A 26,254-nucleotide genomic window follows, 5' to 3' on the forward strand; every position below is an offset into this window, starting at 1 on the left:
CATCTGCGTCTCTCGGGTCACTTCTGTTCCTTTTTTCCGAATGGCATGTCGATGTGTCTGCGTTTGACAAGTCGGCCACACACACACTCCATCTTCTGTCTGTCAAGTCAAATGAGGAGAGCTGAGAAGAGGATACAACAGCCCAAAAAAAAAGAAGAAGAAGACGACGTTGAATTCATCAGGGCCATACCACCAATTTTTTGATATGTGGTTGTAGTCATCGTCGTCCAGCTATTTTGCCCCATCTTGGTCGCCCCGCCATCGTCTTCATCGTCGCCGCTCCTCTTTCTCATTCTCGTCCCCCCAGTCTATGGCCATCTTCTGATGATCTTCACGAAGGTATTGAGGGTGTGTTTGCAGGCAACGAGAGTGTTGTCTGTCGTCGCGACCCCCAAGAAGAACTGTCATATTCAATGTGTCACCTGTCAGCTTTTGCTCTGTGCCTCCTGGCGGAAGGAAGCACAAATACGTGCTTTTGCCTCCTCCCTTCTTCTACTTTCCTTTCTACCCAATATTTATCCTCACCTTTTTCTTCTTCAATCTTAACTTCTCAGCATTTCCAAAAATGAAATCACAGTTAGATGTTCTCTCTTTCTTTTTTCATTTCTGAAAACTTTTGTAGATTCTCTCTGAAAAGAGAGAAAATGACTTCTGCGGAGGTCATTTGAGAATTAGAAGAAGAGAATTAGAAGTACAACTACGCCGAATTCAAAAAGAAATGAAAATCGTCCCTGAACTATCTAGATATGAAGTTCCGTATACACTTTTTCTACATAAACTGTTTTCCTTTCGATTTTAAACTTTTTTATTTTCAGTGATGGACCAGATAATGGCGATGGTGAAGACGGTGAACAGTTCGAGCCCCATACAACCTCGAAGTTCGCTGGAATCCACAAGTAGTATCGAACAGCGGGTAGAAGTCAAATCAGAAGTACAAGGTGAGAATTTAAAAAAAAGTGTTTTATTAATAAGACGACAGTTTCTCAGTCGTATTCTTCTTTTTTGAAAACCAGAGCTTTGAGAAAACATTCGTATTTCGATCCCATACAGTAACCTTTAAAGGCGCATGCGCTTCTTCCAACTGGTCTCATAGAGAACCGAAACTTTTCAATTTTTTTATTTTGAAAGTTTTTCCAATTTATGTTAGAAATAAGTTTCCTCCAAAACGATCGAATGTTCTATTTGTGAGTTCAAAAAATGATAAATGAGGAAAAAAGTCGTATTTTGTATTTTCCAGAAGCGGTGTTGTCACAAGTGTTTCCTCATCTCAGTACATCGAGCGAGTCAACGAGTGAAGACCATTCGATGTCATTCGAATACTTAGAATCGTGAGTCACACAATTTGAACTGCATGTTTTAACGGAGTCAAACACAGAGAGCCATCAGCAGATGGGAGGCCGCAGCAATTGTCATATCGTCATTTCGTTGTTGGAGACCCTCGCGAGAAGAAATTGCAAGAGAAAATCGAATTTGTAAAGATTGTTCTCAAGCATAAAAGCTCGCTTTTTGGTGATTGTGATGGCCACGAGGTGCGTTTTTTCTCTTGTTGATTCTGAAATTTAATCAGAAAATAATAATACGGAAAAAGAATTTATTTGATAAATTTTAAAATTTAATTTGAAGTAGTTTTTAATAGAAAAGTCAGAAATATATAAAGTCAAACTACATTGTAACTTTTTTCTCTTTCTTTTCCTGGTCCACCGATTCTCAAGCAAAATTATATGGCCAAAAAGGTATATTTCATTTCCAAGTATATATTCAGATCACACCCCGATCGAAAGAAGATGCGTGGAAAAGAGTAGCCGCAGAAGTAGAATCCGCGAGTCTGGAAAGTTACCGTGGAAAACCGTGGGCTCGATTACGAGATCACGATTGGCAATATGTAAGAAGACATGCATTGTCGAGGAACGAAAACTCAACGAGACCCGGTGGGAAATTAGGGTTAGTTGGATATCTTACAGAACTTTCTCAAAATGAAAAATCAAAATTTATGATCCAGATATTACAGCGAACTCGATAAAATTGTATTGGAAATCATTTCAACAACAGCTCTAGCAAATGCATTTAGTCAGGCGACAAGCTCTTTAATATCACAAGGTTCCACTAATTCACACACTTCTCAACAGTCGACAGATAGTGTTGACATATGGCGATCTATCATTTTTAATTCTGTCAATCAGGATAGTACTGACAATCCCGTAAGAAACAATCTAATTTCGTATATAATTTTGTACTTCAGGATTTCGAATCAAAGGATGATCAATTAATAGTTCCAAAACCAGATGATATTGTTGTAAACACTTCACTTACGATACCTGTTCCAATAGCTCCAGTTGTTTCGAATAATGCTGCAGAAAATATTCTAGATTATATAAAAGCAACTCATGTTTCACCGAGTTTATCAGTTGACGCAGCAATTCAACAGGCACGAGCTCTAACAAAATCTCCAATTTCAAAGTAGGACTTTTCTATTTTCAGTTTTTGAAATTAATATTTTTTTAAAGAAAAATAACTTGTCGATCTGCAACTGCGCCATCAGTGTATGCTATCACATCTTCAACTGCTTCACCTCCTCAACTCACTAAAACGACTCCGATTCAACCACCCGCTCCGAAAAGATCAAGAGTTGAATCGGAGAAGTGAGTGATGATAAATTTATTCTAAAAAAGGACAGAATTTCAGAAGTCCCGGTTCTTCAACAGTAACATCTTCCTTCGAACAAAAAAGAGAAGCATTGACACTTCGCAAACTAGAGGTTGACATTCGTCACACCGAATTGCTCAACGAAAAATTAGAATTGTAAGCGATAGGATCGTTTGAAAAGAGACGAAATAAAACAAATTTTCAGAGAAATTCGAGCAATAGAAGCTCAAGAAAAGCGTAATCAAGAATTACATGCAATAGAATTGCGAGCAGCAAAAGCTAGAATGCTACGTGGAGCTGCCATCGACGAGCCATCAATAGATACAAATCAACGGGTTCTGGTCCGTCAACCGAACGGTTACAATTTGGAATGATTTCATAATTATTGTATATAGTTCAATTGGTTAGATGTTAGTATGTATTTTCTCTGTATTATTTCACTTCCTCTAGAAACAAAATTCCGGACAATTTCTAATTGTGATAATAGAATGATCGTTTCGACCATCAACACTCCCGATCTCTTTTTGTGTTTTTTCCTCACTTTGGGTTTACTGACGCGCATCTCGAACGCGTCAAACGGGCTCTATCCAAATTTGAATAGATAATTTCTTAGCTATATTCTCTAGGTTTCATAATTGCCCACAACTAATAAAATAATTTTCTCTATTTTTTTCATTCGATTTCAATTCTCTCTCTCTCTCTCGTTCAATCTGATATATTGTTTGTACTCGTTTCAATATCTTTTTTCTCATTTGTTTACTAATCGCATAAACAAAAAGAGAAAGTCATTGGGCACTAGTTTGCAGAATGGACGCCGTCCGTACCAACGCCGATTTCCGATTCTTCATGCAATGGCCGTTCGGTGTTCTGATGGGTTTTCAAACGGTCCGAAATAATTAAAGAATTCAAAATTTCAACTTCTAATTTCAGCTATTTTCACTAATCTCTTTGATTGTCTTCTACTTTGCCCTATTCCTCTACGAAGGAACTTCTTTTGTCATTTTCATGCTCTCGCTTCTTCTTGTCTGCAGTATCACTCATAATATCATCCACGTTTTCGGTCTCCATCGTCGGGTTTTCGTCATTTTTGGCAGAGCCGTGTTCATTCCGGCAACACTATTGGTGAGTTAAAATTATTGAAATTCTAAAATGTTATCTTTAAACTGATTATTTCAACATTTAGCAAATTTCAAGAAATCAACATCGTAATTTATAATATTTCAGGTCTTCCTGACATCTGCAGTCTGCTGCATTGGAATGGCTATTTCGACACTCATCGTCCTCATCGGATTCATCGATTCTCTCCGTTTCCGTGCCCGCCTCATTGTCGTTTATGCTATTCTCACGGTAATTCAAGACGACGTTAAACATTGAAACAATTCTATCAACTTTCAGGTGACGTGTGCAATTCTCACATTCGCGTGCACAAAGATCGTTATGCTCCTGTTCAGAGCTGCACCGAACGGTCAAATCAAGGGTCTCGTACAAGTTGTCATCGAAGGAGATCGCACTTCAAAGTTAGTAGTTCAAGAGTATTTCAGAAAATTAAATTTGATTTTTAGGATTACCGCTGCTCACACAACCACAACGACAACCACCAGAACGACCACTACTACAACTACGAATTTTGTCTGAATACTTTTCAAAATTATATTTTCTTGTGAATCTTAACTTTGTCATTCCTTCTATCATCTCAAATCAACGCTTTTCCGCAAATCGTCTTCTCATTCATATATCCTTGCCACAACCAAAGTTCGAGTTATGTTACTTTTCTTGTAAAATTGCTTTAACCATGTCACATGAATGCTTTCAGAAATCACGGCTTTATTCGTTTACAGCGCAATCATTAAGATTCAAAATACAGTTATGAGATTCTTTAAACTTGAGAGAAGAAAATGATAAAAAATAGATTAATATATCGTGCGAGAGTCGTTTTCGTTGAGATCAGTTTATGGGTTACATATCATCGTCCTCTGGGGCTGGTTTAGATTTTTTGGCGGTCGGCTTCTTGGCAGCCTTTTTAGCAGCCTTCTCCGCATCGATCATTTCTTGAGCTTGTTTTGCAAGCTTAGTATCGTTCTTAGCCTTCAGAAGAGCCTCTCCAGTGAGGAGATTACATGAAGAATGTCCATCCGCAAAATGGGTTTGGAAGAGGGCATCTGCATTCGAGAACATTCCTTGCTTCAGTGATACAATGACAAACTGAAAATTTTTTTAAACATTAGTATTCTTTCGGACGGAACTTACTTGATTCTTATTGAAATGTGTTTTGATCATCATACCAATGTTAGCAGTATGAGATAAATCAAGAGCCGCATCAACTTCGTCAAGAATGTAGAGTGGTGCTGGCTTGAACTTGAGCATGGCCAGAATCAAAGAAAGAGCGACCAAAGAGCGTTGTCCTCCGGAAAGCTCGTGAAGACTATCCTTCACTACACCATTGAATGAAACTTTCACTTCGAGACCATCGCAAACAGTTTTTCCTTCAGGAGGAACTAGTTGAGCCGAGGCATCCGGAAGTAAACAGGTGAAGATTTTACCGAAATCCTGAATTAAGGAAATATTCTATAGATGAAAACATTTAATCATACTTGCAACGGGCCGGGCCGGGCCGATTTGAGAATTTTCACCGGCCCGGCCCGGTCGGCCCGGGTCACAGTACAAAAATTTGAAAATTTGAATTTTTTTGATTTTTTCGCAAAAAAGTCGAATTTTCGACTATGTTTTTACATATCGATAAAACTCAAGTGTACATAGGATTTTTGACTTTTTTGATGAAAATTTCAAAAAATTTCGAAAAATTTTGTGAAAAAATTGTGCTCATTTTTTGACTCCGGGCCGGGCCGATATTTTGCAAGTATGCATTTAATCAAATATTCGAGTCTTTCATGAGGGCGGCAAAAAGTCTCAGTTGTTTTGCATCAGATTATCTCACAGCAATTCGAATTAAATCGTAGATTAGGACATCATTGACGGATGCCGACCTCGAACCAGCGTACACTCGCTTCCCGCGCGCGTCTGCTAGCCAGTCGACCACAAGACACTCACCTCGTTGACCGACTTGTGCGCCCTGACTAACTCGTCCACTTTCTTTCGGTCGAGGACGGCAATAGTCTTTTTCAACATTTTGAAGTCCTCTCTGAGTTTTTCACGTTTGTTCGTGATGTCCATGACCTGTAATTTTTATATAGAGTAGACGAAAGACAGATGAGACTCCAAAATATACAAAGGCAGTAACGTTTTAAAATCACCTTAGCTTCGCATGTATCCAAGTTAGAAACGTTCTTCATACAAAGCGTACGTTCGATGGCTTCAATTCTGTCGATAGTTTCTTTGAGTTCAGCTGTTCCTCTGTTCACAGAATAACCGTCGAAATCGTAAATTCCTCCTCTTTTGTTGAAGTGAACTTGTTCATCCGCCAGCCACTCACACTTTCTCAGCAAACTTTCCGAGTGTTTTTTATTCGCTTTTCCAGATTCATACAGCCGTACAACTTCTTTTTCTCGTTCCTCTTTTTTGCCTCTCTGAAATGCGAGAATGTCAAAAATCATCGAACCCGAGGAACACTCACTGTTTTCGACTCTTCTTTTCTCATCAAGTCGCATTCTTTTGCCACCTTCGTCACTCGAGTTGTTAAAGTACGTTGATGGTTCTTGAACTCAGTCAACGCTGCCATACTAGCTTTTTGCACACCATTAGCAGTTTCTGTTTCAACGGTGAGGCCTGGTAACTTCTCTTCCAGCTCATCCAATTCCTTCTTTTTAGCCTCCCATTCTGTTTCATACTTTCTGATAGTATTCCCAATATCGTCAACAGCAGCTCTGAAAGACAAAGTTAGGGTCCAGATTATAAAAGTGACCTACTCTAGGTTCATTACTGCTCTCCTTGCTTGATCAGCTTTATCTTTGATTTTAGAAGCCTGTGATTCAAGTTTTTGAAGCTCTGATGTCAGTTCCTTCTTTCGTTTTGCTTGGGTAGCTTTATCATTGTTTTTTCTTGCTTCAAGCATCTTCATTTTATCGGTGAACGTTTTTAGTTCCTTTGAGGTGTTTTCATTTTCAGTCATTGCTTTCTTGATCTCTTCTTCCGCATCGGCTATCTCTTGACGAAGCAAACCCTCCGGGGAGCCGTTCACTTTATTTTTGAGTTGAGCCAAGTGTCTCTGTAGAACTTGTAACCTGCCGGTCATTTCACGATGCTGGTTTGCGATAGCCTCAGTTGCTTTAATACGAGCCACGATGACATCTAGTTCTTTTGATAATGCATTTATTTCTTCTTTTCGTGGATGCATTGCTGCGATCAAAGTCAAGATAGAGGTATCTCCGTGTTCTGTTACTCCTCCTGTCATACATCCAGTTGGCTTTACATCATCACCACGAAGAGTTAGAACACGCGTTTTGACACCATCAGCGTACGCAACTTTATTGGCACAGTCCAATGTTTGAACGACAAGAATCTGAAAATTTAAAAGCATTTGAATAATTGTATAAAACGAAAACTACCTGTCCCAGAGTATTAAGGAAAGTATTGTTAATATAATCCGGGAAATCGACCATATCAATGAGTTTGAAGACCTTTTCTTTGTATTCATCAGCCTGAAAAAAAAACAATATGTTTTGTTGCGCTCCCCGAATCTCTAGTTACATTCATAGCCAACCTACGGTAGCTTCACGCATCAGTGAGGCGACACGCAAACTTCCGGATAAAAGTCACTCGCAATTAACGGTGACGATTAGGTTCTAGTGACGTGTTCTCTTATTCCCCACAATATTGCACGTTTTCTCCTTTTTCATTTTGAATTCATAGACCCAATTTTGTTAGAAAGTTTAGGAAACATCTTAGAGCGTTGACAAAGGACCACAACATATGTAAATGACATTTCCTTAAATTTATATTCAAACGCACACGCATCTATCGACATCTCCTTTCTAGCGTCTCCTCTTTTTTTAGCTCTCCCTGCTCCACGTTTTCAAACTTTTGCATCGGTTTGAGGAAGATGATGTTTCCCACTCTGCATGCACCCTTTTCCACTTTCTCCAGGGACCTCCACTTTTCTCCCGACAATTATTCATTTTTGTGTATGCCTATGCCGCTGAGACAATATCCGGAAAGAAATGAGAAGCCACTTTCGGTCTTGGTCTAGATAATCACGCAATTCAAATATACCCAAACACATTCATAATATATATGTGTGTGCAGTGACCGTTGAACAAGGTGAGCTGTGAAGCTGTTGAAGATTTTTTCCCGAATTCTCAAGAGAAAAACATGTAGGAAATAATGCAGACCGATGATTGATTGACTTCTCGAGACGACGTGAGCTCAGTCGCTCTCTCACTTTTCACAAATTTTTCACGACTAGCTTCTTTTTGATATTTTCTCAATTACTCCCGGTCGATGACCTAGACCGAATAGGAACTTCCAGACTTTAAAACTTAATAAAATAGTTTCTTTCTCTCATCATAATTTTCCAAAAGCGAATCGGAAAAGGCTGGGTACCCAAAAACAAAGTGTGGAGGGAGCGGATATTCGGACGAGCGGACCTCTTCTTCTCCAATAAAGGCGTACTATTTTCAGTACTCAGGGAATTTTGGGCAATTCGCCCACCATTTAGGGCGATTTGCCCAACAATTGGGCAGGCTTGCCGCCACGATGGCGGCAAGGCCGCCCAAATCGAGGGCGAATCGCCCATTTTATGTTGTTTCTAGCGTGCGCTTCGCTTGCTCCCCTCATCGCAATCTATTCAAAAAACAGAAGAACATTTATGGATTTAATCAGCATTTATTAATTTGTTCAAAAATACAAAATCAAATGTAAAACTATGTATGTGAGAAGAGTTGGTGAGCAAGAAAGGGTTAGACGGGAACAAATTCTATCGGAGTAGTGAAGAGAACGGCGGGCAGTAGTCTGTTTCGACGTTTTATATAAACGAGAAGTCTTCGGCGAGGGACCTGGAATTATATTTATAATAGTAGAATTCGTTAGTAGCAGCAGTGCTCCGTCTTCGAAGAGATTTAGCTTTTCATCGTATCACTAGTATTATGAGACGGTTTAGCGAAGGAGAAGTCGAATCATGAGCTGACATGTCCACTACAAGATAACTTACTCTGAAGTCCCAAATTATTTTATTCTGGATTAATCAGTTTTTTCACTTACGAATATCTCCTTTACTCTCGGATGGCATCTTTTCCAGTAGTTTAAAGCATGCACTTGATAGAATAGTGTATTTAAAACGAAAAAAGAAGAAAAATAAGAAATAACGTGGCAGCAAATCTTATGATTTTCAGAGTGCAATAGAGCGCATGTTTATAAAGTGGGCGAATTGCCCTACAAATGGGCAACTTGCCCTACTCCATCCTCAAGCACACCCCCACTTCTTCCACCCCACCCTTGCCCAACTCTTGCCCAACCCTTGCCCAGTGGGCAACCTGCCCAAAGTGAGGGCAATTCGCCGAAAATAGTGGCAAAACGCCGGCAAGGCGCCAAACCCTCGCCTAAAATTCCCTGAGTAGTGTTCAACTCAGGACTAGTCATTTTCTTCTTTCTCTCTCATCTCGCTAATTGAGTTTTTATTCTTCTTTTCTTCCCATCTTTGTCGCATTTTTTCGTGAATGTGTGTATGTGCATCCTTCGTCCAATAGTCTTCCCTCTTTCTTTCTTTATTTGCTACGTTGTTGTTCTTTCAACGTCTCGTTGACGCTTTTTGTTTTATTTTTCGTTCGTCCACACCAAAAAGAAAACGCCTGCGCGGCTAGGAATCTAATCTAATACTACGAAAAACCCCCTCGTCTTTGCATTCTTCAAATATCTCTGACCGTTTTTCTATCCAATATTCATAGTTTTTCAGAAACCTAAATATATAGCTCAGAACTTGAAACTCCTAACAGTTATTTTCTAGAATCTCCCAAAACAATTTATTTTATTAATCAACCATGCGCCCAAACCTAATTAATGTGTGCGCAACGAAAGAGAATAGGAATATTTTCGAGCTTACGCTCTCCATGTACTTCACTCACTCTATGTTATGGCTTAGTTCTATCCCCCAACACCTTTTATTTATTTTCCTAGTCTCGAATTCATTCCATAATCCTCAAATATGATACTGAGTCACTTGAGTACAAATCAGTTTGTTATTAGATTTCATTTCTTCAATATTTCGTTTTAATCAAAAATCTCTTCTATTCTACACACACACCCACCCTCATATACACCACCGTCGCTTCTATCTTCGAACAAACAACGCTGAAAACCACGACTGCTGCTCTTTTTGAGCGCACACACACACATCTTACGAGTGGGGGAAACCGATCACATTTTTTCATTTTTCTTCTCCCGTTTCAAAGCGCCACTACGATTAGTTGCCTTTGGCCATCGAATAGTTTTAATAGTTCAAAAAACTTACAACTTTCTGTGCTCTTGCCACGACACTATCGTTGATAATAGCGTGTTTGTTATAGTTCCTATGATTTTCCGTTACTGGGATCATTGTTCTGCGTCCGGCAAATGCTTTACTGTCAATGAGGATACGAGCAGTGTCTTGGTCTTTGACGATGACGTTGGAATACTGAAATTCAAGTTAATTGAAGGACTTATACGGGAAATTTTTTTTAATGAAATGATTATGATGTTAAAAATATCATAGCACTTTTTAGTTTAAGAGATTGAAATGCTCAAATCTTTGGATTACTTAGAGTTTCTCAAAAACGGGAAAAATCCGAAATGGAAATGCTCCCACATAGTTCTGAAGAATCGTATTAGTACGTTTGAGTTTTTATATGTTTTCATTTTTCTTAAACGTTTTTTTCCGTTTGTAAGCGTTTCAGCGAGTCCCATCGTTTTACATCAGTTCTTCTAATTAATCCCTCTTGCCCCACTTCTTACAACGGCACCCAAATCTAATTCTCCTTTTCTTTTTTCTTCATTCTTCGCTCGTTTTCCTCAGTTTTCTATCAAAACCAGACCGCGGCAGCAGTCGGTGGCTCTGCCGGTGCCTTCTTCTCCATCAGCCCTTCACAAAATGACGGCGACGACGAAACTAAAATAAAGAAAACGAGAGGAGCAGAAGGAAGAGTAGTTGTATTTTCACTGCGTCTGCCGGTCTTGTGCCTCTCGAGTCGGTCCTGTCTCCGTGATGTGATGCTCTTCAGTGCTTCTCAACTTCCTGCCGACGATTAGGTTTTTATCTTACTACGATTCTATTCGAGTTTTTCAGTATAAGATACTCAAAGAAAACCAACTTCGACGAATGACCCGACTTTGATACAATATTTCCCTAATCACATTGAATGATGTTTCCTATGCTGGTCAGCTTGATCTCTTGAGTTTTCATGTAAAAAGAGACTGGTGTCACTCTAGTTGCCGAAGTTGTTGCAACTTAAACATTGAAATAGGATATGCCATCAAAGAATGAGCAACTACAGAAATAGCTAACATTGTCGCAATTCTCACTTTCATATAAGTAAAAAATATATATATGTATCAAGAAAAGCTCTAGTTCTGAACATCAAATTTCCGGTAGGCTTCCCTGTAATTATCTTGCATGTCGTCAGACACTTATTTTAAGTTGAAGTCAGTCTGTTATCGAAAGAATCAATAAGTTCGGCTGCTTCTAGTAACTGCTCGATTCATTCATTCGCTACTGGCTTTGGCAGGCATTCGCCTATAAATTATAGCTTTGGAAGATGCGACAGACAGAATGCAGGGACCTTCTTTTTCACTACTGGAATAGTTGTTTTTCTAGCAGACTCGGCCTCTACTGACAACTCCGTTTTGGACGTGGAGAAAACCTTCAGTTCGACGGGGACGTCCGTCACTTCGGGGCACTCAACTCAACTTTCGTCGAAACGTGACTTTTCCGGGAGCTCCGCCCTCTGCCTCTTTTGCACCTCGTTTTTTTCCTCCCTCGACTACTGGGTCCCTTTCTCTTCTGATTCCTCAGAGCCATGGACGACGGCGCCTTCCATTATCAATCATCCCTTCCCTTAGCTTGCTCATTTGCCCATCGTGTTTTGGCGCAAAAAAGACCACGACCAATTGAGCAGAGGGACAGATATTCGTTGCTCGTGTTCAACAGAGGCCCTTCTCACAAATTCGAGCTAGAGCCTTCACATTAGTCATGTTTCGCTTCAGAAAAAAACGCCGTATTCTTCTTTTTTTCCATATTTTTTGTGAGTGCATATCGTCGTGCCATTCGTGGCCGAGATATCTCCATTCAAAACGCGCTTTATAGCCGCTTTGTTCTCAGCATCTCTTTCCTGGTTTCTTCATTTTCTTATGTGCATTTTCCACAATATCTGATGTTCGTAACATCTTTCATTCTTCTAATCGTGCCTATTGTGTATTCGATTTTTATTTTTGTCGTGTCCTTTCTTGGGGCTCACATCAAATTAGCGCACTTTGTGACACTCCTAACCAAGAGAAGAAAGAAGACAACAGGAAGCAAAAAGACCAAAGCAACGCATTCCTCTCTCAATCTATTTTTTGACACTCTTTCTTAAACTTTGTGGTTTAGAGATTCGTCTAAACATTATTAATTTCAGAGATGACGTCAAGTGAAAATGTGATAACTCTTAATGTTGGTGGTACAACATATACTACAACTCGGAGCACTTTGAGCAAAGAAACTGACACTTTGCTCGCCAATATAGCATCCGGATCATTGTCAGATGATGAGCAGGTTACTGTTGTTACCATGCCAGACGGAACCCTTTTCGTTGATCGTGATGGACCATTGTTCGCCTACATTCTACATTTTCTGCGCACCGATAAACTATCGTTGCCAGAACAGTTTCGTGAAATTGCGCGTCTGAAAGATGAAGCCGACTTTTATCGTCTGGAACGATTTGCAACACTTCTCTCAGCTGCGTCATCAATTTCTCCTCGTCCACGGACCGCAAATGGGTACGCCACGTCTGGAGCGGAGACGGGTACGTTTGTTTGTTTTCTGTTTTCCACGCTTGGAAAGAAATGGGCCAAATGGTGGGCGGCTTTTTGTTAACGAAGGTTCTTTCTATGAAAACAAATCAAAAAGGAATCATGTGATCACTGACTAGAAATATTTGTCTCCCTCCAAATTTCTTAAGTGCCGTCGATTTATATTATTCTGACTCTCATTTTAGGCGGCTACATTACTCTGGGATACCGTGGCACATTTGCATTCGGAAGAGACGGACAAGCAGATGTGAAGTTCAGAAAACTTCATAGAATTCTCGTTTGTGGACGAGCGACATTATGCCGGGAAGTTTTCGCTGATACTTTGAATGAAAGTCGTGACCCTGGTGGTCCAGATGACGGAGAGCGATACACTTCACGTCTTTATTTAAAGCATCAATGTCTTGAGCGGGTATGTGAGCTGTACCAGTTCAAAGGAACTGAGAAAAACGAATGATTACATTATTCTTGAAGGCTTGCGATTTGATGGCCGAGAAGGGCTTCAAACTCGTTGCCACATGCTGTTCTGGAGCTAACGGACTAGCTGCTGCAAATCATCCGATTCTCACAAGCAATATGGGCAACATTAATCAGACTGTGAGTGTGCAGAAATTCGTTTTCTAGTGTGTAGCACTTGACAAAATTGAAAACGGGCAAGTATTGAAAGGTGCTGTTTTTTTCAGGAGCTCATGAATCACCGTAACTGCGGGGACTACGAAGAACAACGCTGGGCTCACTACACCGAATACGTCTTCTTCCGTGAACCACAAACCGGATACATCACACCATCTCTGCGCGAATTGTAATTATATTTTTCTATCTCTTGAAAATTAATTCAACTTATACCCTGTCGCTTTTTGTGTCCCATAGAAATTAGTTGGCACATGAATAAATAAATTTATCTACTCACCGAACCGCCCAGAGCAATATCAATAGCAACTCCGAATTCTTCACATCCTGGTTTGATTTTAACAAGATGAACAAGCAAGCCGAGAACATCTGTCTTCGCATTGAAACCAAGAACCGGTGGGTTAGTAAAGTTCCCTGTGTATCGGCCATTCCTAAAATTTAATTCTCAATGATGGGGACTTTTTTTCGAACGTACATAGTCTTCGATAGGAGTCTTGAGTTTAAATTTTCAAGCTCTTTGATTTTCTCTTCCACAACTTGTTTCCTATCTTTCAGCCGATTGTCCTCATCAGAATCAAATCCCAGTGCTTGTATACGTCCAGATAGTTCATCAGTCTGGAAATTATTTTTTAGAGTGATTTAGTACAAAATTGTTTCCTTACTTGTTGCGCGACTTCATCAACAGCTTTCTGGTCGGCAGCATTGTTGCCCGTGATCTTTTCTAACTCTGCTTTCACCTGGTCTCGTTTAGCTATGAAACGATTTTTCCTGAAATTGTGATATGAAACGTAGTCGATACTCATTCATCTATTACCGGCTTTCAGCCATTTTTACGTTTGTCTCCAACTTCGAAACTTGAGATCTCGTTTCCTGAATCATCGATTCTAACGAGACGTGTTCACCTTTCTCGTTAGCAACAGTTCCTCTTGTAATCGACTCAAGTTCGTTTCGTAACTTTTCGACAAGCTGCAATTAAACAAAATTAATTCGGATTTGTAAAGCAGCGACAAAATAACCTCTTCATCATTTTTGTGTGTCTCAATATCATGGTTGTTCTTTTTTTTTGATTCTTCCAAGGCATCACGTTTTTCCACCATATGTTCTTTTTCTTTTTCAATATTTTTTCCAATGCGTTCAATTTCTTTTTTCAGTATTTTGATGGAATCAATAGTCGCCCTCTGCTCTTGTTCTAGACGCATCGCGATGCTGTGCTTCTCCTTATGATCGGCAGCCAAAGCAGTTTCTTCTACTGGGTTATCACGAAGACGCTCCAACTCTTTCTTTTCCTCTTCTTTTTTCACCATCTCTTCATTAAGTGAAACAATCTTCTGATCCAGTTCATCAAGTTGCTTTTTGACTTCTTCAGAAGCTTCAATATCTCTCTTAACATTCTCAAGAGCCTGGTAATACTGAAAAGCTTCCAACTTTCTTTGAGCAATTTCTTTCACTTTGTTCAGCCGAGTAACCTCAACCATGTTCTTTCGATCTTCACGGAATTTGTTCATTCTAGGAGCGATACTTTCGTCATATATCCTGTCAATCTCTTTCAGTTTGACTTCCTTCAAAAACATTGTTTTCTCAGCATCCTTCTTCTTCTGATCGTACATTTTAGTACCAGCCGCCTCTTCAACCATTCCGAGAATTTCTTCTGGCTTCATATTGAGAACAGTTGTAATGCGTCCTTGCATGATAAGAAAGTGTGGGTTATTAACGTTGAGACCGATTCCTCGAAAGAAATCTTGGATTTTTGAGTTTGTTGAGGCGTGTCCGTTGAGAGTGTAGCTGGTGGCACATCCCTTTCCGGTAGCTTGCGCAGTGATTGTTCTTTGAACAACGATTTCATCTAAGTGTTCCATGCCAAAAGGGGATACAGATTTGTCGCTGTTGTCAAATCTAATTTGAACCGTTGCTTTAGTACCACCATGAGAGATCAGCTCGGACATCGATTCTGGAAAAGTATTTACCAATAATGCAGTATTAGAAACGTCTAGTAATTATTAGAACCTGCCTAAAATGTCACTTAATGCTCGAAACCCACTATGTTTCCATTTTCATAAAACTCCTTTTTTATAAACACAGCAATAAAAAGGCGTTTTGCAGCAAGTTTCAAAACATTTCAGAAAATTTTAATTTTATTTATAGATCATTGAAAACGTATCGATTTTAATGATATTAAACTGACATAAAAATGTATTAAATATCACAAGTTAATGTTTGTGAATAAGGATATTAGAAAATATCCAAAAAATCCAAAAGTGTCAGTAGAGATAATAAAATCGTGGAAAAAACACCAGTTACTCATTTATTCGAGCCGACGAAGAATTTCATGGAGAAGAGAAACTCTTTTGGAATAAGCTAGTATTGATAAAACTATTCCTTCGCACAATTTCTTGCTTCATGTTAAAGTCCTGGAAAGTACCGTTTTGCTTCGTTTTCTTATTTCCGAAAAACCTGAGTTCAATTTTTAACTGCTTCCATGAGCACTTTAGCTGAGCCTTGCATAATGTCTCTTTCCATTGTTATAACAGCATATCGGTAGTTGTTAGTTACTATAGCAACAAAAAACATTTCAGACAAGTCTGACCTTTTTTTCTAACACTTATTTTTAAGCTAATTTGCATGAGAAGTTGAGCGTGTGTGACCTATAGAAAATCGATAAGCCAGAGGAGAATACGTGCTCAAAAAATATCAAAAAAGAATCAAGATTCGTATTAACTCGATGAATTACATTCAAACAAAAAAGTGAATATGAACGTGATTGGGGAGCTAATGAGAAATGTACTGAGCTTGTACCGAATTCGCATAAAAAAAGATATCACTTACTTGCTCGGATATTATCCAGTTTGTTGATTCCCAGAATAAAACAGATAGAATCGAGAACGTTGGATTTTCCACTTCCATTGTATCCTGTTTAAAAACAATTGTTTAAAAAATGTTTTTAAAAATTGGAGAACGGAAAATGTCATTGAATCTCTGACGAACCTGTGATGGCGTTGAACTGGGGGGAGAATCCTTTGATTTCGGTTGGCTTCTGATATGACTTAAAGCCATCCAAAAGGATGGTTTTAATGTACATTCTCCGCTTACCAGGCAAAGAAGCGGTAACGAGTAACAAATAATCACAATAACTCGAGAGATTATCAGTAAGCACGTGTTTGAATTAGTTTTGGCGCCTCCAGGAGGTTCACCACAGACTGTGGTGTTTGCAGAATGAGATGTATCTAAATCTACGCGCAAAACCGTCTCTTGTGATTTTCTCTTTTCGGTGAATAAAATCTTTTCTTTTAGGTGATAATACTTCTATAAAACAATTACCAACCTTATTCAGGTGAGATGAGCTCTATTGATCTTGTGATTGATTCGTCAGAGAAAGAAGAAACGGTTACATCGTCGGAAAATCTGATAAGACAACCAGAAGAAGAAGAAGTAATACCTGGGTGAGTGTATGTATTATCTCTACACATTGAATGATATTTTAAAAGATTTAGGTCGTCCCCAGAAGGAGTTTTTCCAAATGAAGACGGGCATATTTTTGAACCGATTGATCACCAAAATAACATTCCACCTCAGCATATACCTCTGCAAATCGAAGATCTGAAGCATGGCGAAGAAATAGTTGAAGAACAGGGTGATATTTTGGTAGACGATGGAGAGCAGCAATATATGGTATGATTTTTTGATACATCTCGATAATTGAATAGGTTTTTCGTCTGATCGTAAATTCATTTTACACGTTTTTGGTGTTTTTTAGAATCAAATCAATCAAAATAAAACAATTTTTAGAATATGGTTCACATTACACCTGAAGATATGTACGAAGCTGGTTTTGAATTTGAAGACCTGAATCATCTGACCGAAGAGCAATTGAATGTTGTCATTGCAATCAGTCAGCAAAGGCAGGCGAAACAAAACGATAATGATCCAATTGGCGGAGACGGTCATACCGGTGCTCATCACATAATTCATGGAATGATCGGAAATGAATTTGACGGTACTGGAGGCGATGGGAACGAGTATGGAGCAGATGATGATTTACAAGTTCAAATGAGTGAAGCATCAATGCAAATCATTCTTACACACGATGGAGGAGTCAACATCACTGACTCCAAGCAACAGAATATTTATGTATGTGTTTCTTTTTTTTCCACTCAAAAATCATTTCTGCAGATCTCTCCCAATGAAATAGCCAATCTCAATATTGACCTTAACAATTTGAACAATGATCATGTGAATCAGCTGTTACAGATTGCTCTGCCTTCAATGTATGTTCTTATTCATCCTAGATTATCATTATTAATAAATTTTTCTAGGAAACAGAATGATGATAAGAACCATGGAGAGGCATACACCCGTGACGAAACACCTTCAACAAGTTACCATCATAATGACCAAATTAATACAGAAAGTAATAAACTGAAATATAAAATATCATTTGAAAAACTAAACTCTTTTAGAAATTGCCAGACCGTCAAGTTCTATAATAGGCGAGACAGTACAAATTCGAACATCCGATGGAAGACTGCAGGATGCTGTCGTCAAGTACCATAGAGGAAATTCTGAATACAAGGTAGTTTTAATTCGTTTTTTTTTTTGGACAATTTAACACATTCAGATTTTCAGATTCAATTTATGGATGGAGAGTTCGCTTATGCAACAATAGACCAAATGCTAGTTCCTCAACGAGGCCGTGGAGATCATGATGGCTACCAAGTGGCCGCTCCTATGCTAATTCGTCGAAGGGATGTTGGTCATCTGACGTCACAAAAACGAGCTGCCAGTTCTAGTGAGGACTTGTGCCCACCTTTACTTAAGCGATCTTATCAGCTTGCACCTGTCGTCGACGGTCCTCATATTCACACTCCGAATTTCTGTTGTCCCATCTGTGATAAAAAGGTAACAAGAGGAGTCCTTGTTATTGGAGTGAATTATTGTAAACGAAAATTAATAACTTTTAATTTCAGGTGTTTCAAAAGGAACCATCGTACATTGTTATCCGATTACCAGCATGTGATTCATGTACACGAGAGAAAATCATTGTGTTGGATGAACAAAACAGTTAACGTATTGCAATATGAATTAATGCATAATTATTTTCTGTACTTTTGAAATATTAATTTTTTTTTAATTTACAGTTGTTTAAATTGAGTTACATAAAGAAATCCCTATTTCATTGCATTCGGAAAGTCAAAATGGTTCGAAACATACAGCATCAATATCATATGATTCATGAAACTATATTTCAAGAAAATACATTTTATTTCTAAAAATGGAACTGTTGTTGACAGCCCAACTTTCTGGCAATACAATAATCATAATACATACATTTTGAGGAGTATAAGACGAGTGGGCAAAAGGAATCAGTATTTTACACGAATTTCATATTTTCCAAGCATTGTTACTTTTTCGCTCCTTTCGTGATGAAGGCGGCAATAGCTTGATGACATTCTTTTGATTGCCAGCGCTCTGCAATCAAGTCGCATTCGATCTGAAATTAAATTATTATTATTATAAATGTAAAAGTTTTTAATCATACATCGTTGACTTTCAGGAGTTGATCTTTATGGAATGAACGAAGCAATGTCTTGTTGATACGAAGACTCTCTGGTGGAAGTTGGGAGAATAATTCGGCAGCCTTCTGCGACTGTGTTAGGAATTCATTGTCTGGTACAACTTCGTTGATGAGTCCATAATCTTTTGCAGTTTGAGCTGAGATTTTCTTACAAACTAGAAGAAGTTCAGAAGCTCTCAACGATCCCATAATGAGTGGGAATGTATAGCTTGATGCTCCTTCTGGAGATTGTCCAAGTGGGGCGAATGGTGTATGGAAGGAGGATTTGTCAGTAGCGATTACATAGTCAAACATTCCAAGAACTGTCACAGCAATTCCTACAGCTGGTCCGTTGATCAAACCGATAAGCGGTTTTTCGTGTTTGATATACGCCTGAAAATGGACAATCAAAAGACTGAAACGGAAAAAGGAATTACATCAACGTAGTCATGGAGAACAACTTTGGCAGTGTTTGCCATTTCTGCGACCTGTTCTTTGGTTCCTCCCGCAGCGGCTTTAAAGTTAGTCAAATCGTTTCCAGAACAGAAATATGGTCCATTGGCAGCAATGACTGTAATTGAAGTCGACTTGTCATTATTAGATACCTCCAACGCTTTTTGGATTCCTTTGTACATGTCGAGAGTCAATGCGTTAAACTTTTTTGGCCTGTTTAGAGTAATTTTGAAGATTTTTCCTTCCTTCGACACAGTCAATCCATCCACATTCTCTAATCCTTCAACCGAAGGTCCAGTCGACTCGGGAGTAGATGCGGCTTCTTCAGAGACAAGTCCTCCAACAAGTTTAGCGTAATTAACGCGAGCTTCATCCTGGAAACATTTTTTGTCTACTCATTTTGAATTTATTTACCAACCTGTGTTTTTCCTTTCAAACTATTCCAAGCATCAAACTTAGCACGACCCACAAAATCGATCATGCCTGGGCGCTTTCCCTGAACATCACCGGCAGTTGCTTGTTTGAAGAGACCATATAACTGGAGTTTGACATCATTATCTGGTTCTTCTTTCAATGTTTTCAGCTTTTTTTGGGCTTGCTCGAAGTCAGTTTGTGACGAAAAGGAACGGGCGGCTCTGAAAAAACAAACAACTGCGGAACAATAAACAAACTAATTCACGTACGTTTGTGGGTTATAAAGAACACTCCGAGCAGCAAGTGAGAGATTGCGAAGCATTCTGAAACTGTAAATTTAATCCACGGGCAAGAATAAATCTGAATGAAAAGTTAGCGAAAACGTGAAAGAAAAGAACAAAGTACGCGAGGCCGGGAAAACGACGAAGAGAATGATAAGAACGGCCACCAGTCTCCTCGAGATGTTTTGAAGGAAATGACTACACTCAAGGATACGTATAAGTTGTAAAGAGTAGCCAGAGATCACAACGGTTTCTAGTTTTTAAAGCATAGCGTCAAATGGAGGAGATAAACTCAGTTTTCAATAGAAAATGTCAACTAACATGGAGAAAGTATTATATATTCAATAATTTTTCCATTTTTCAGAAATTCAATAAAACCACCATTTTTCCACGTTCACTTTCTCCTCAAAATACACCGAATGCATTCAAAACAACGGCAATTCACAGACACACGATCAAACATGTTTGAACAGTGCCCGTCATAGAAAAAACATCTGTGCAACACTAGGTTTCCATGTAAAATAATTGTTTCGATTTTCCAACTTTTTTGTAATCCAAATATTCAATTGAAAACAGTTTATTTGATACTATTCCTGCGAGCCGATAAAAAAGAAAGAATAGTGAGGGAAAGAGAAAAATGACTAGGATAGACGACTAGAGAAAGTGCCACCGCATGCGTTGCAATTGGTTGTAAAACGACTAGAAATGGATGGATGAAACAAGAAAAAATAGGAAAGAAATACCTTTGGACAATTGAAAAAATATAAACCCTGTAGAGTAGGCAAAATTTTTGAATCTTAAAAGAGGCGAACGATAGAAGAGGCTCAAATTAACTGCCTACAAAATGCATAAAAATTGCTCGCCTAAATATAAAAAAGACATAAAGTATTAGGAGAAACAGAAAGAATTGGGAATACACCGAGACACCTGAGTTGAGATTTGCATTTCGAATCGATTTGAAACAGACTAATTTAGTTGAATAAAATGAAGCGACACACAGAATTTGAGCATTTTTCGGGAAGGAATGAATAACTGAAGACAACGATGACGAAAGAAATAGAAAACAAGTGAACCCGATACATAACGAATAATTTTTTGATTGAAGGGATAAATAACCTACAAAACTAGAATATCACGAACAGTTAATATAACAGTAGAAGGATTTGGAAACTATTCTACAACAGAAACATGTTTTATTGTTGAGGAATGCTGTGGGGACGAGCGATTTGAAGGTAGAGTCGTTCACCGGAAGCTTTTACAAATGTGACCGCGGATAGCTGAAAATCAGTTTTATCAGAATCTGATGATTTTTCATCTTCATACCTGATCGGTCACTGGTAACGCATTCACCGCCAAAATTCGATCCCCAACTTTCAATTTCTCTGCTGCAGCAGATCCCGGTTGTAAGGAAGTGACGAGAATTCCACGTGTTCTTTTTCCGATTCCCATTCCCAGTTGTTGATCGATGATCTGAAAAAGAGAAGAATGTTGTAATGAAGGAGGTTTACTCATTACCTTTTTGAGTTCAACAAGCAACGTGTCACTTCCTTCTTCTTTCAGGTCATGGATGATATCAATTGCAAGAGAATTATTGTTATTACTGCTGGAAGCCACAGGAGAAGGCCTTTCTCGTTCCTCCTCTTGGACACTCATCTGAAATTGTTTGAGTTCAGAGATTATGGATATCTAAATCATCTTACAAAATCATTTCCAGAAGACGGCTCTTCTGTAACTGGAGACAATCCAGCCGGTTCTTGTTGAATTTCACAGCCTTCTGGCGACGTATGAGTGATAATAGGTCTCATTGGAGGAGCTGGAGGTGGCACATCTTTCCTCTCCTCCCTTGCAGAAGTCGGTGTTGGCGTCGTATCAACTGTCACATTCGGTTCGGGTACTGTAGTTGATGACGTAGCTGTCGCTGGCGTTGCAGAAGACGTACTTGGTGTTGTGGCAAGTGGAGACGGGGTGTTTGTCGGGAGAGCCACTGGTCTAGCGGGGTCAATATTATTCTCATTTGTCTGAACAAAGCTGTATTTCAAAACACTATTCTGTTAGAAATCAAGGATCCGAAAGGTAAAGTGCTGGTGTCATTTCGGTGAGTTGTGTTGTTGTTGTTGTTCGGTGGTGCAAAAAAATAAAAATAAAAATTGGTTAGATACAAGAAACCAGCACTTTGTCTACGGTATTGAATTGAGGTAAGCACGTGCAGAATCGGCCCAAATAAATCAAAAATAGTCATCATTATCTCGATTTGAGAGAGAGAAGGTGAGAAGGTGCGTCCAGAATTTCAAGTCAGTTTGAACTGAATAATATTAATATATTGAAAAATCAGGGATAAGAAATTGGATGGAAAATTAGAACAACTAAAAAATAATGAATATTGATCTACATGCTTTTTGACATCTAATGGAAAAATATAATCGAAATGAAAACTGAATGCATCATCATCATCATCATCATCATCATCATAAACTATGTGAAAAAGTGGAGAATAATTGAGAAAATTGGTTGCGGCCTGCCATTCGACACTGTGCTTACCTTTCTACCAACCCTTGGAGTCGTCGCCGATTTTGCCAACGCTTGAGTTGCTGCGTGCACTCGATTCGCTGTTTCTGTGATCTTCCATCGGCCGAGCTGAAAAATAGAAAATTGTGAATTGATTCAAAAAAGCAAAACATTATAATATTCGACGAGCATAATTTGGTTCGCGACGTTTGCTTTGCAATGATTTTGGTTATGTCTTAAACATTCAACACATTTAAAGTGCCCATAGTTCTGTTGCATCAGTCGGAAACCGCAAGTTTCAAACAGAAGTTTGAAATATATTCTCAGCATGTTTTCGTTAATGATATCTGGAAAGTATCAAACTTCTCCCGTCCTTTCATGAATGTTACTGGAAATCTCGTATTCCTCTTTCTCAAGTGCAACCTTGTTATTATGAAAGTCTCCGATTTCCCAGACATCTCATTTAATTCTAATTAGTTATTCTGATCTCACTAACCTTCAAATGAACTTTTCCAGTGATTGTCTTGAGCATTGCAGCAACATCTTCTTGCATACAACCTCTAACATCTTTTCCATTTACTTCCAATATTTGATCTCCAGTCATCAGTCTTCCATCTGATTCTGCCAGTCCTCCTTTCACTATTTCACTCACATAAACACCCGGTTCATTTTTTCTTCCAACTATTGATATACCAAGTCCTCTTCCAGTTTTTTTCACCAAATCGATTTCAAATATATTATAAATTTGTGTTGGATCAAGTAACGATAACTGTAGATTCACATCTCGATATATTAATAATCGAACTTTCGGAGGCGTTCTTCTTAAATATGCAATTGACTGATCATGTGTGACACCTCGTAATGATGTTCCATTCACTTCAAGTACTTGATCTCCAGGTTTCAGTCGTCCATCATGTGCAGCTGCTCCATCAGAATACACTTCATGAATAACTACTGTACCAAGTACTGTATCTGCTCCACCAACAATTGAAAGACCCAGTCCTTTGCCATCTTTATCTATTTCAATCATTGTTTCTCTGCCATTTTCAATTGCTTGTGTCCGTTCTATTGAAAATGACTTCTTCCGGCTTAATTCTGAAAAAAAACTTTTTAAAATAGGTTTTTCAGTTTTTTGAGCAGAATGAAGTCATAGTTTTTTGTGAATTCGATTTAATCATACGGAAACTAAACTACAGTATCCATCGGATGATTCAGTATGATTTCTGATGACAATGCTACTCATTTATCTTAAAAATATGTTTTTCTTTCTTCTTAATTAACAAGTTTTTCATACTCTGATAGCTTTTTCGCATGACTTATTTTCAGTTTTTACCATATTTTTCAGAATCTCAAGAATCTTTTCAAAAATTTACCTTCTTGATTTGGAGCCGCATTCTCAATGCCTTCTGTAGGTGGCATTTGTGTTGTTGACTTCTGCAAACAGAAAAAGTGAAATTATAATAAGAGAAAAGCGTTTTTTCTTCTTTTTTTCCTGGAAAACAATGAGAGCACACATTAGGAGAAAAACGGGATAGATGGGAGTAGAAAATGGTTGGTAGAGGAAGGAAAAAAGGAGAAGAAAGGTGGGGATGGAAGAGGAGCACTCCAGAAGTCAAAGTGGCGGGCGCCTTCGTGAAGACGTCGCTTTCAATTTCCGGTGGACCCGTCGTCCATCGGGCGGTCCCATCCACATATGTTGTCAATCAAAAACAAGAAAAAGAGGGTCCGCCCACATTGCTCCCAGTCTTCAGAATTCAGAGTTGAAAGTGATTATTGAATAAATACAGGAAATGTTTGGAGGATAACTAACTGAATGGGCACAGAGAAAAAGAAAAAAGAGAAAAAGGAGTACGAGTTGAAAAAGAAGGCTCTCTCTCACACAGAGAGAGAAAGCCCTCCTATTCGGATGAAAATCGAGACGAGAGTAAGTGGGCGCTATGTTGAGTTGAGTTGTTGCAGAGCCTAGGCGTACTCGGTCACCCCCCATACACACATAATCTCACATTCCTTCAGAGCGAAGCAAAAATGCAACTCGAAAAAAAAGAAGAAGACATAGAAGGATAGAAGAAGACATCTCCTTCGAAAGTTGTATCTTTCTCACTCTCCCAAGCATTTTTTGTTGATAAATGAACTTTTGCAAAAGAAGAAAAAGTAGCTGATGGCGTTATGAGAGGGAGAAAAAAGAAAACGTGAACGAGGAACTAGGAAAAAATTTTTGTTCAACAGAGTACATTTAAGTCCGATAATTCGGGATGATGATGACGGTGGTGATGAGGGAGAGAATGAGATATAAATAAAATGGACGCGCGTATGTCTCTAGAGAATACAATAAGATGCTATGAGTTGGTATTGGAGTTGAATGAAAAAGAGAGAAGACGTTCGTCGATGGGGAAGAATTTAAACAAACAATTACAGATTCTGATGGATGAGTCAAGTGGTTTCACATCAAACATCAATCGGGGGGTCTGGCATTCGAAGAGAGAAAAAACAGGAAACCAGTTCTGTTGTGGAAAAAGTTAGGTAATCAGAAAATAGGAAACATCATCTGTAAGAAACACTTTGAAAGAGTTGGATGATGTTTACAAGTCTGTTTCACCTAGCAATCAACGCTCAAATTACTTCAAAACATATGATTTGAGTCAAATGATCTGAAAACTATTCTCTAGGAAATAACTGTCTTGTTCATTCAGAAACTAGCAACATATGCTGAGCTGGATTCAGTCGGATCATTCTGAGTCTAAGCCACCTAGATCCCACGACCAAACTAAAATGAAATCTCGTAACCCAAATGCAAAAGAAGAAGTAGAAGAAGGGGGAAGGACGGGAAGAAGAAAAAGACGAAGTGAGAGGTCTTCTGATTCAGAAAACATATAATTAGGTTTCAGTTCAAATCACTCGTTGCTACGAGACGTTGTTTTTCGAAAACAACGGGAAATTGGAAATAAGAAAAGCCTAACACCTTATAATTAAATGATGAATTTTTGTGTTTCCTGAAATTTCTAGATCTATGCGAAGATCCAAAAGGAAACCGGAAGGGGACAAAAATATTAAGGTTTAGGAATTAGAAAAGAAGGAGGAGGCTAGAAAATAATAATAATAATCCCGTTCATTTTAAATATGTATCAGCTCAGGAATAGAAGACGAATGACGAAGACGATGCTGCAAAAAAAGAAGACAACTTTTTTTTTCTTTTTCTTTTTCTTTATATAAAAAAACCGACGAGTAAATCTGGCTAATGGTGTGTCGCGAATATAAGAGAGAAATGGAGAAAAAAGAGAATTAAGGAGTACGGGATTCAGGGAGACAGCTGAGAGAAGCGGCTCTCGCGCCTTATTCAAGCTTCGTGGCCTGCGACGACGACGACGACTACACACGCAACGACGATATTTGAATACGGCAGAGGCGGAGATGGAGATGGAGAAGAAGAAGGAAGACGTCGACTAGAAGAAGAAGAAGGAAAACAGACAACGAGGGCGAAGTTGTTGGGTCTCCCCGTTTTTCTCTCCGCGTCCCAAAAACCGGGAGCTCTAGAAAAAAGATACACGAAAGAAGGCAGAAGACGGAGAGCCTTCAGAAGTAGATGATGATGATGATGGAGGCAGAAAGTGAATCTAGTCAAGCGGACAGAAAGAACACTTGTCGTTAACGACCGATTTATTCTGAAGTCTTTTCTGAAGACCACCCGACGTTTTTGGGGTCCCAATGTGTTTACTTTGTGCTTCGTTTGATTATTTACCTCTCCTTCTTCTTCTTTTTCTCTATTATTCACACCAAAATACGTATCGCCTTTCACATATTCTTGGCGGGTTTCCAGAAGTCTTTCTTTGACATGAAATAGGAAAGAAGAAGATGA

At 38.8% G+C, this 26,254-nt stretch overlaps 8 protein-coding genes across 8 annotated transcripts in view; 4 read left to right on the forward strand and 4 right to left on the reverse strand.

Moving 5' to 3' along the window:
* Positions 1 to 817: 817 nt before the first annotated feature.
* GCK72_005448 (uncharacterized protein) lies at positions 818 to 3,017 on the forward strand (the record flags this gene model as incomplete). The annotated part of the gene is made up of 9 exons (XM_053725190.1): positions 818 to 938; positions 1,238 to 1,328; positions 1,376 to 1,529; positions 1,763 to 1,941; positions 2,009 to 2,198; positions 2,255 to 2,457; positions 2,505 to 2,639; positions 2,683 to 2,799; positions 2,849 to 3,017. 9 exons carry the CDS (start codon positions 818 to 820, stop codon positions 3,015 to 3,017), a joined length of 1,359 nt encoding a protein of 452 aa, XP_053589384.1.
* Positions 3,018 to 3,450: 433 nt separating this feature from the next.
* On the forward strand, positions 3,451 to 4,278 carry GCK72_005449 (uncharacterized protein; the record flags this gene model as incomplete). The annotated part of the gene is made up of 5 exons (XM_003116895.2): positions 3,451 to 3,528; positions 3,574 to 3,765; positions 3,868 to 3,990; positions 4,039 to 4,160; positions 4,206 to 4,278. The coding sequence occupies 5 exons, from the start codon at positions 3,451 to 3,453 to the stop codon at positions 4,276 to 4,278; spliced, it is 588 nt and encodes a 195-aa protein (XP_003116943.2).
* Positions 4,279 to 4,599: 321 nt separating this feature from the next.
* Positions 4,600 to 10,643, reverse strand: GCK72_005450 (uncharacterized protein; the record flags this gene model as incomplete). Its single annotated transcript, XM_053725191.1, has 9 exons — positions 4,600 to 4,845; positions 4,891 to 5,190; positions 5,692 to 5,817; positions 5,895 to 6,167; positions 6,215 to 6,464; positions 6,507 to 7,099; positions 7,146 to 7,238; positions 10,043 to 10,204; positions 10,602 to 10,643. The coding sequence occupies 9 exons, from the start codon at positions 10,641 to 10,643 to the stop codon at positions 4,600 to 4,602; spliced, it is 2,085 nt and encodes a 694-aa protein (XP_053589385.1).
* A 1,538-nt stretch (positions 10,644 to 12,181) lies between these two features.
* Positions 12,182 to 13,376, forward strand: GCK72_005451 (uncharacterized protein; the record flags this gene model as incomplete). The annotated part of the gene is made up of 4 exons (XM_003116939.2): positions 12,182 to 12,566; positions 12,759 to 12,982; positions 13,045 to 13,167; positions 13,254 to 13,376. The coding sequence occupies 4 exons, from the start codon at positions 12,182 to 12,184 to the stop codon at positions 13,374 to 13,376; spliced, it is 855 nt and encodes a 284-aa protein (XP_003116987.2).
* A 92-nt stretch (positions 13,377 to 13,468) lies between these two features.
* Positions 13,469 to 16,276, reverse strand: GCK72_005452 (uncharacterized protein; the record flags this gene model as incomplete). Its single annotated transcript, XM_003116859.2, has 7 exons — positions 13,469 to 13,631; positions 13,676 to 13,815; positions 13,863 to 13,968; positions 14,015 to 14,166; positions 14,217 to 15,148; positions 16,024 to 16,107; positions 16,183 to 16,276. 7 exons carry the CDS (start codon positions 16,274 to 16,276, stop codon positions 13,469 to 13,471), a joined length of 1,671 nt encoding a protein of 556 aa, XP_003116907.2.
* A 257-nt stretch (positions 16,277 to 16,533) lies between these two features.
* Positions 16,534 to 18,260, forward strand: GCK72_005453 (uncharacterized protein; the record flags this gene model as incomplete). Its single annotated transcript, XM_003117164.2, has 8 exons — positions 16,534 to 16,637; positions 16,689 to 16,866; positions 16,984 to 17,325; positions 17,368 to 17,462; positions 17,511 to 17,605; positions 17,655 to 17,767; positions 17,821 to 18,093; positions 18,162 to 18,260. The coding sequence occupies 8 exons, from the start codon at positions 16,534 to 16,536 to the stop codon at positions 18,258 to 18,260; spliced, it is 1,299 nt and encodes a 432-aa protein (XP_003117212.2).
* A 335-nt stretch (positions 18,261 to 18,595) lies between these two features.
* GCK72_005454 (uncharacterized protein) lies at positions 18,596 to 19,937 on the reverse strand (the record flags this gene model as incomplete). Its single annotated transcript, XM_003116744.2, has 5 exons — positions 18,596 to 18,685; positions 18,734 to 19,141; positions 19,186 to 19,575; positions 19,620 to 19,836; positions 19,885 to 19,937. The coding sequence occupies 5 exons, from the start codon at positions 19,935 to 19,937 to the stop codon at positions 18,596 to 18,598; spliced, it is 1,158 nt and encodes a 385-aa protein (XP_003116792.2).
* A 1,152-nt stretch (positions 19,938 to 21,089) lies between these two features.
* Positions 21,090 to 26,254, reverse strand: part of GCK72_005455 (uncharacterized protein) — a gene marked incomplete at both ends in the record, with an annotated part of 30,525 nt that continues 25,360 nt past the window's right edge. The window contains 7 exons of the mRNA XM_053725192.1: positions 21,090 to 21,173; positions 21,220 to 21,366; positions 21,412 to 21,549; positions 21,597 to 21,914; positions 22,435 to 22,530; positions 22,898 to 23,496; positions 23,775 to 23,835. Coding sequence (XP_053589386.1) covers positions 21,090 to 21,173; positions 21,220 to 21,366; positions 21,412 to 21,549; positions 21,597 to 21,914; positions 22,435 to 22,530; positions 22,898 to 23,496; positions 23,775 to 23,835 — 1,443 coding nt within the window. The remainder of the gene's footprint in view (positions 21,174 to 21,219; positions 21,367 to 21,411; positions 21,550 to 21,596; positions 21,915 to 22,434; positions 22,531 to 22,897; positions 23,497 to 23,774; positions 23,836 to 26,254) is intronic.

Source organism: Caenorhabditis remanei, chromosome II (assembly GCF_010183535.1).
Source record: "Caenorhabditis remanei strain PX506 chromosome II, whole genome shotgun sequence".
Taxonomy (NCBI): domain Eukaryota; kingdom Metazoa; phylum Nematoda; class Chromadorea; order Rhabditida; family Rhabditidae; genus Caenorhabditis; species Caenorhabditis remanei.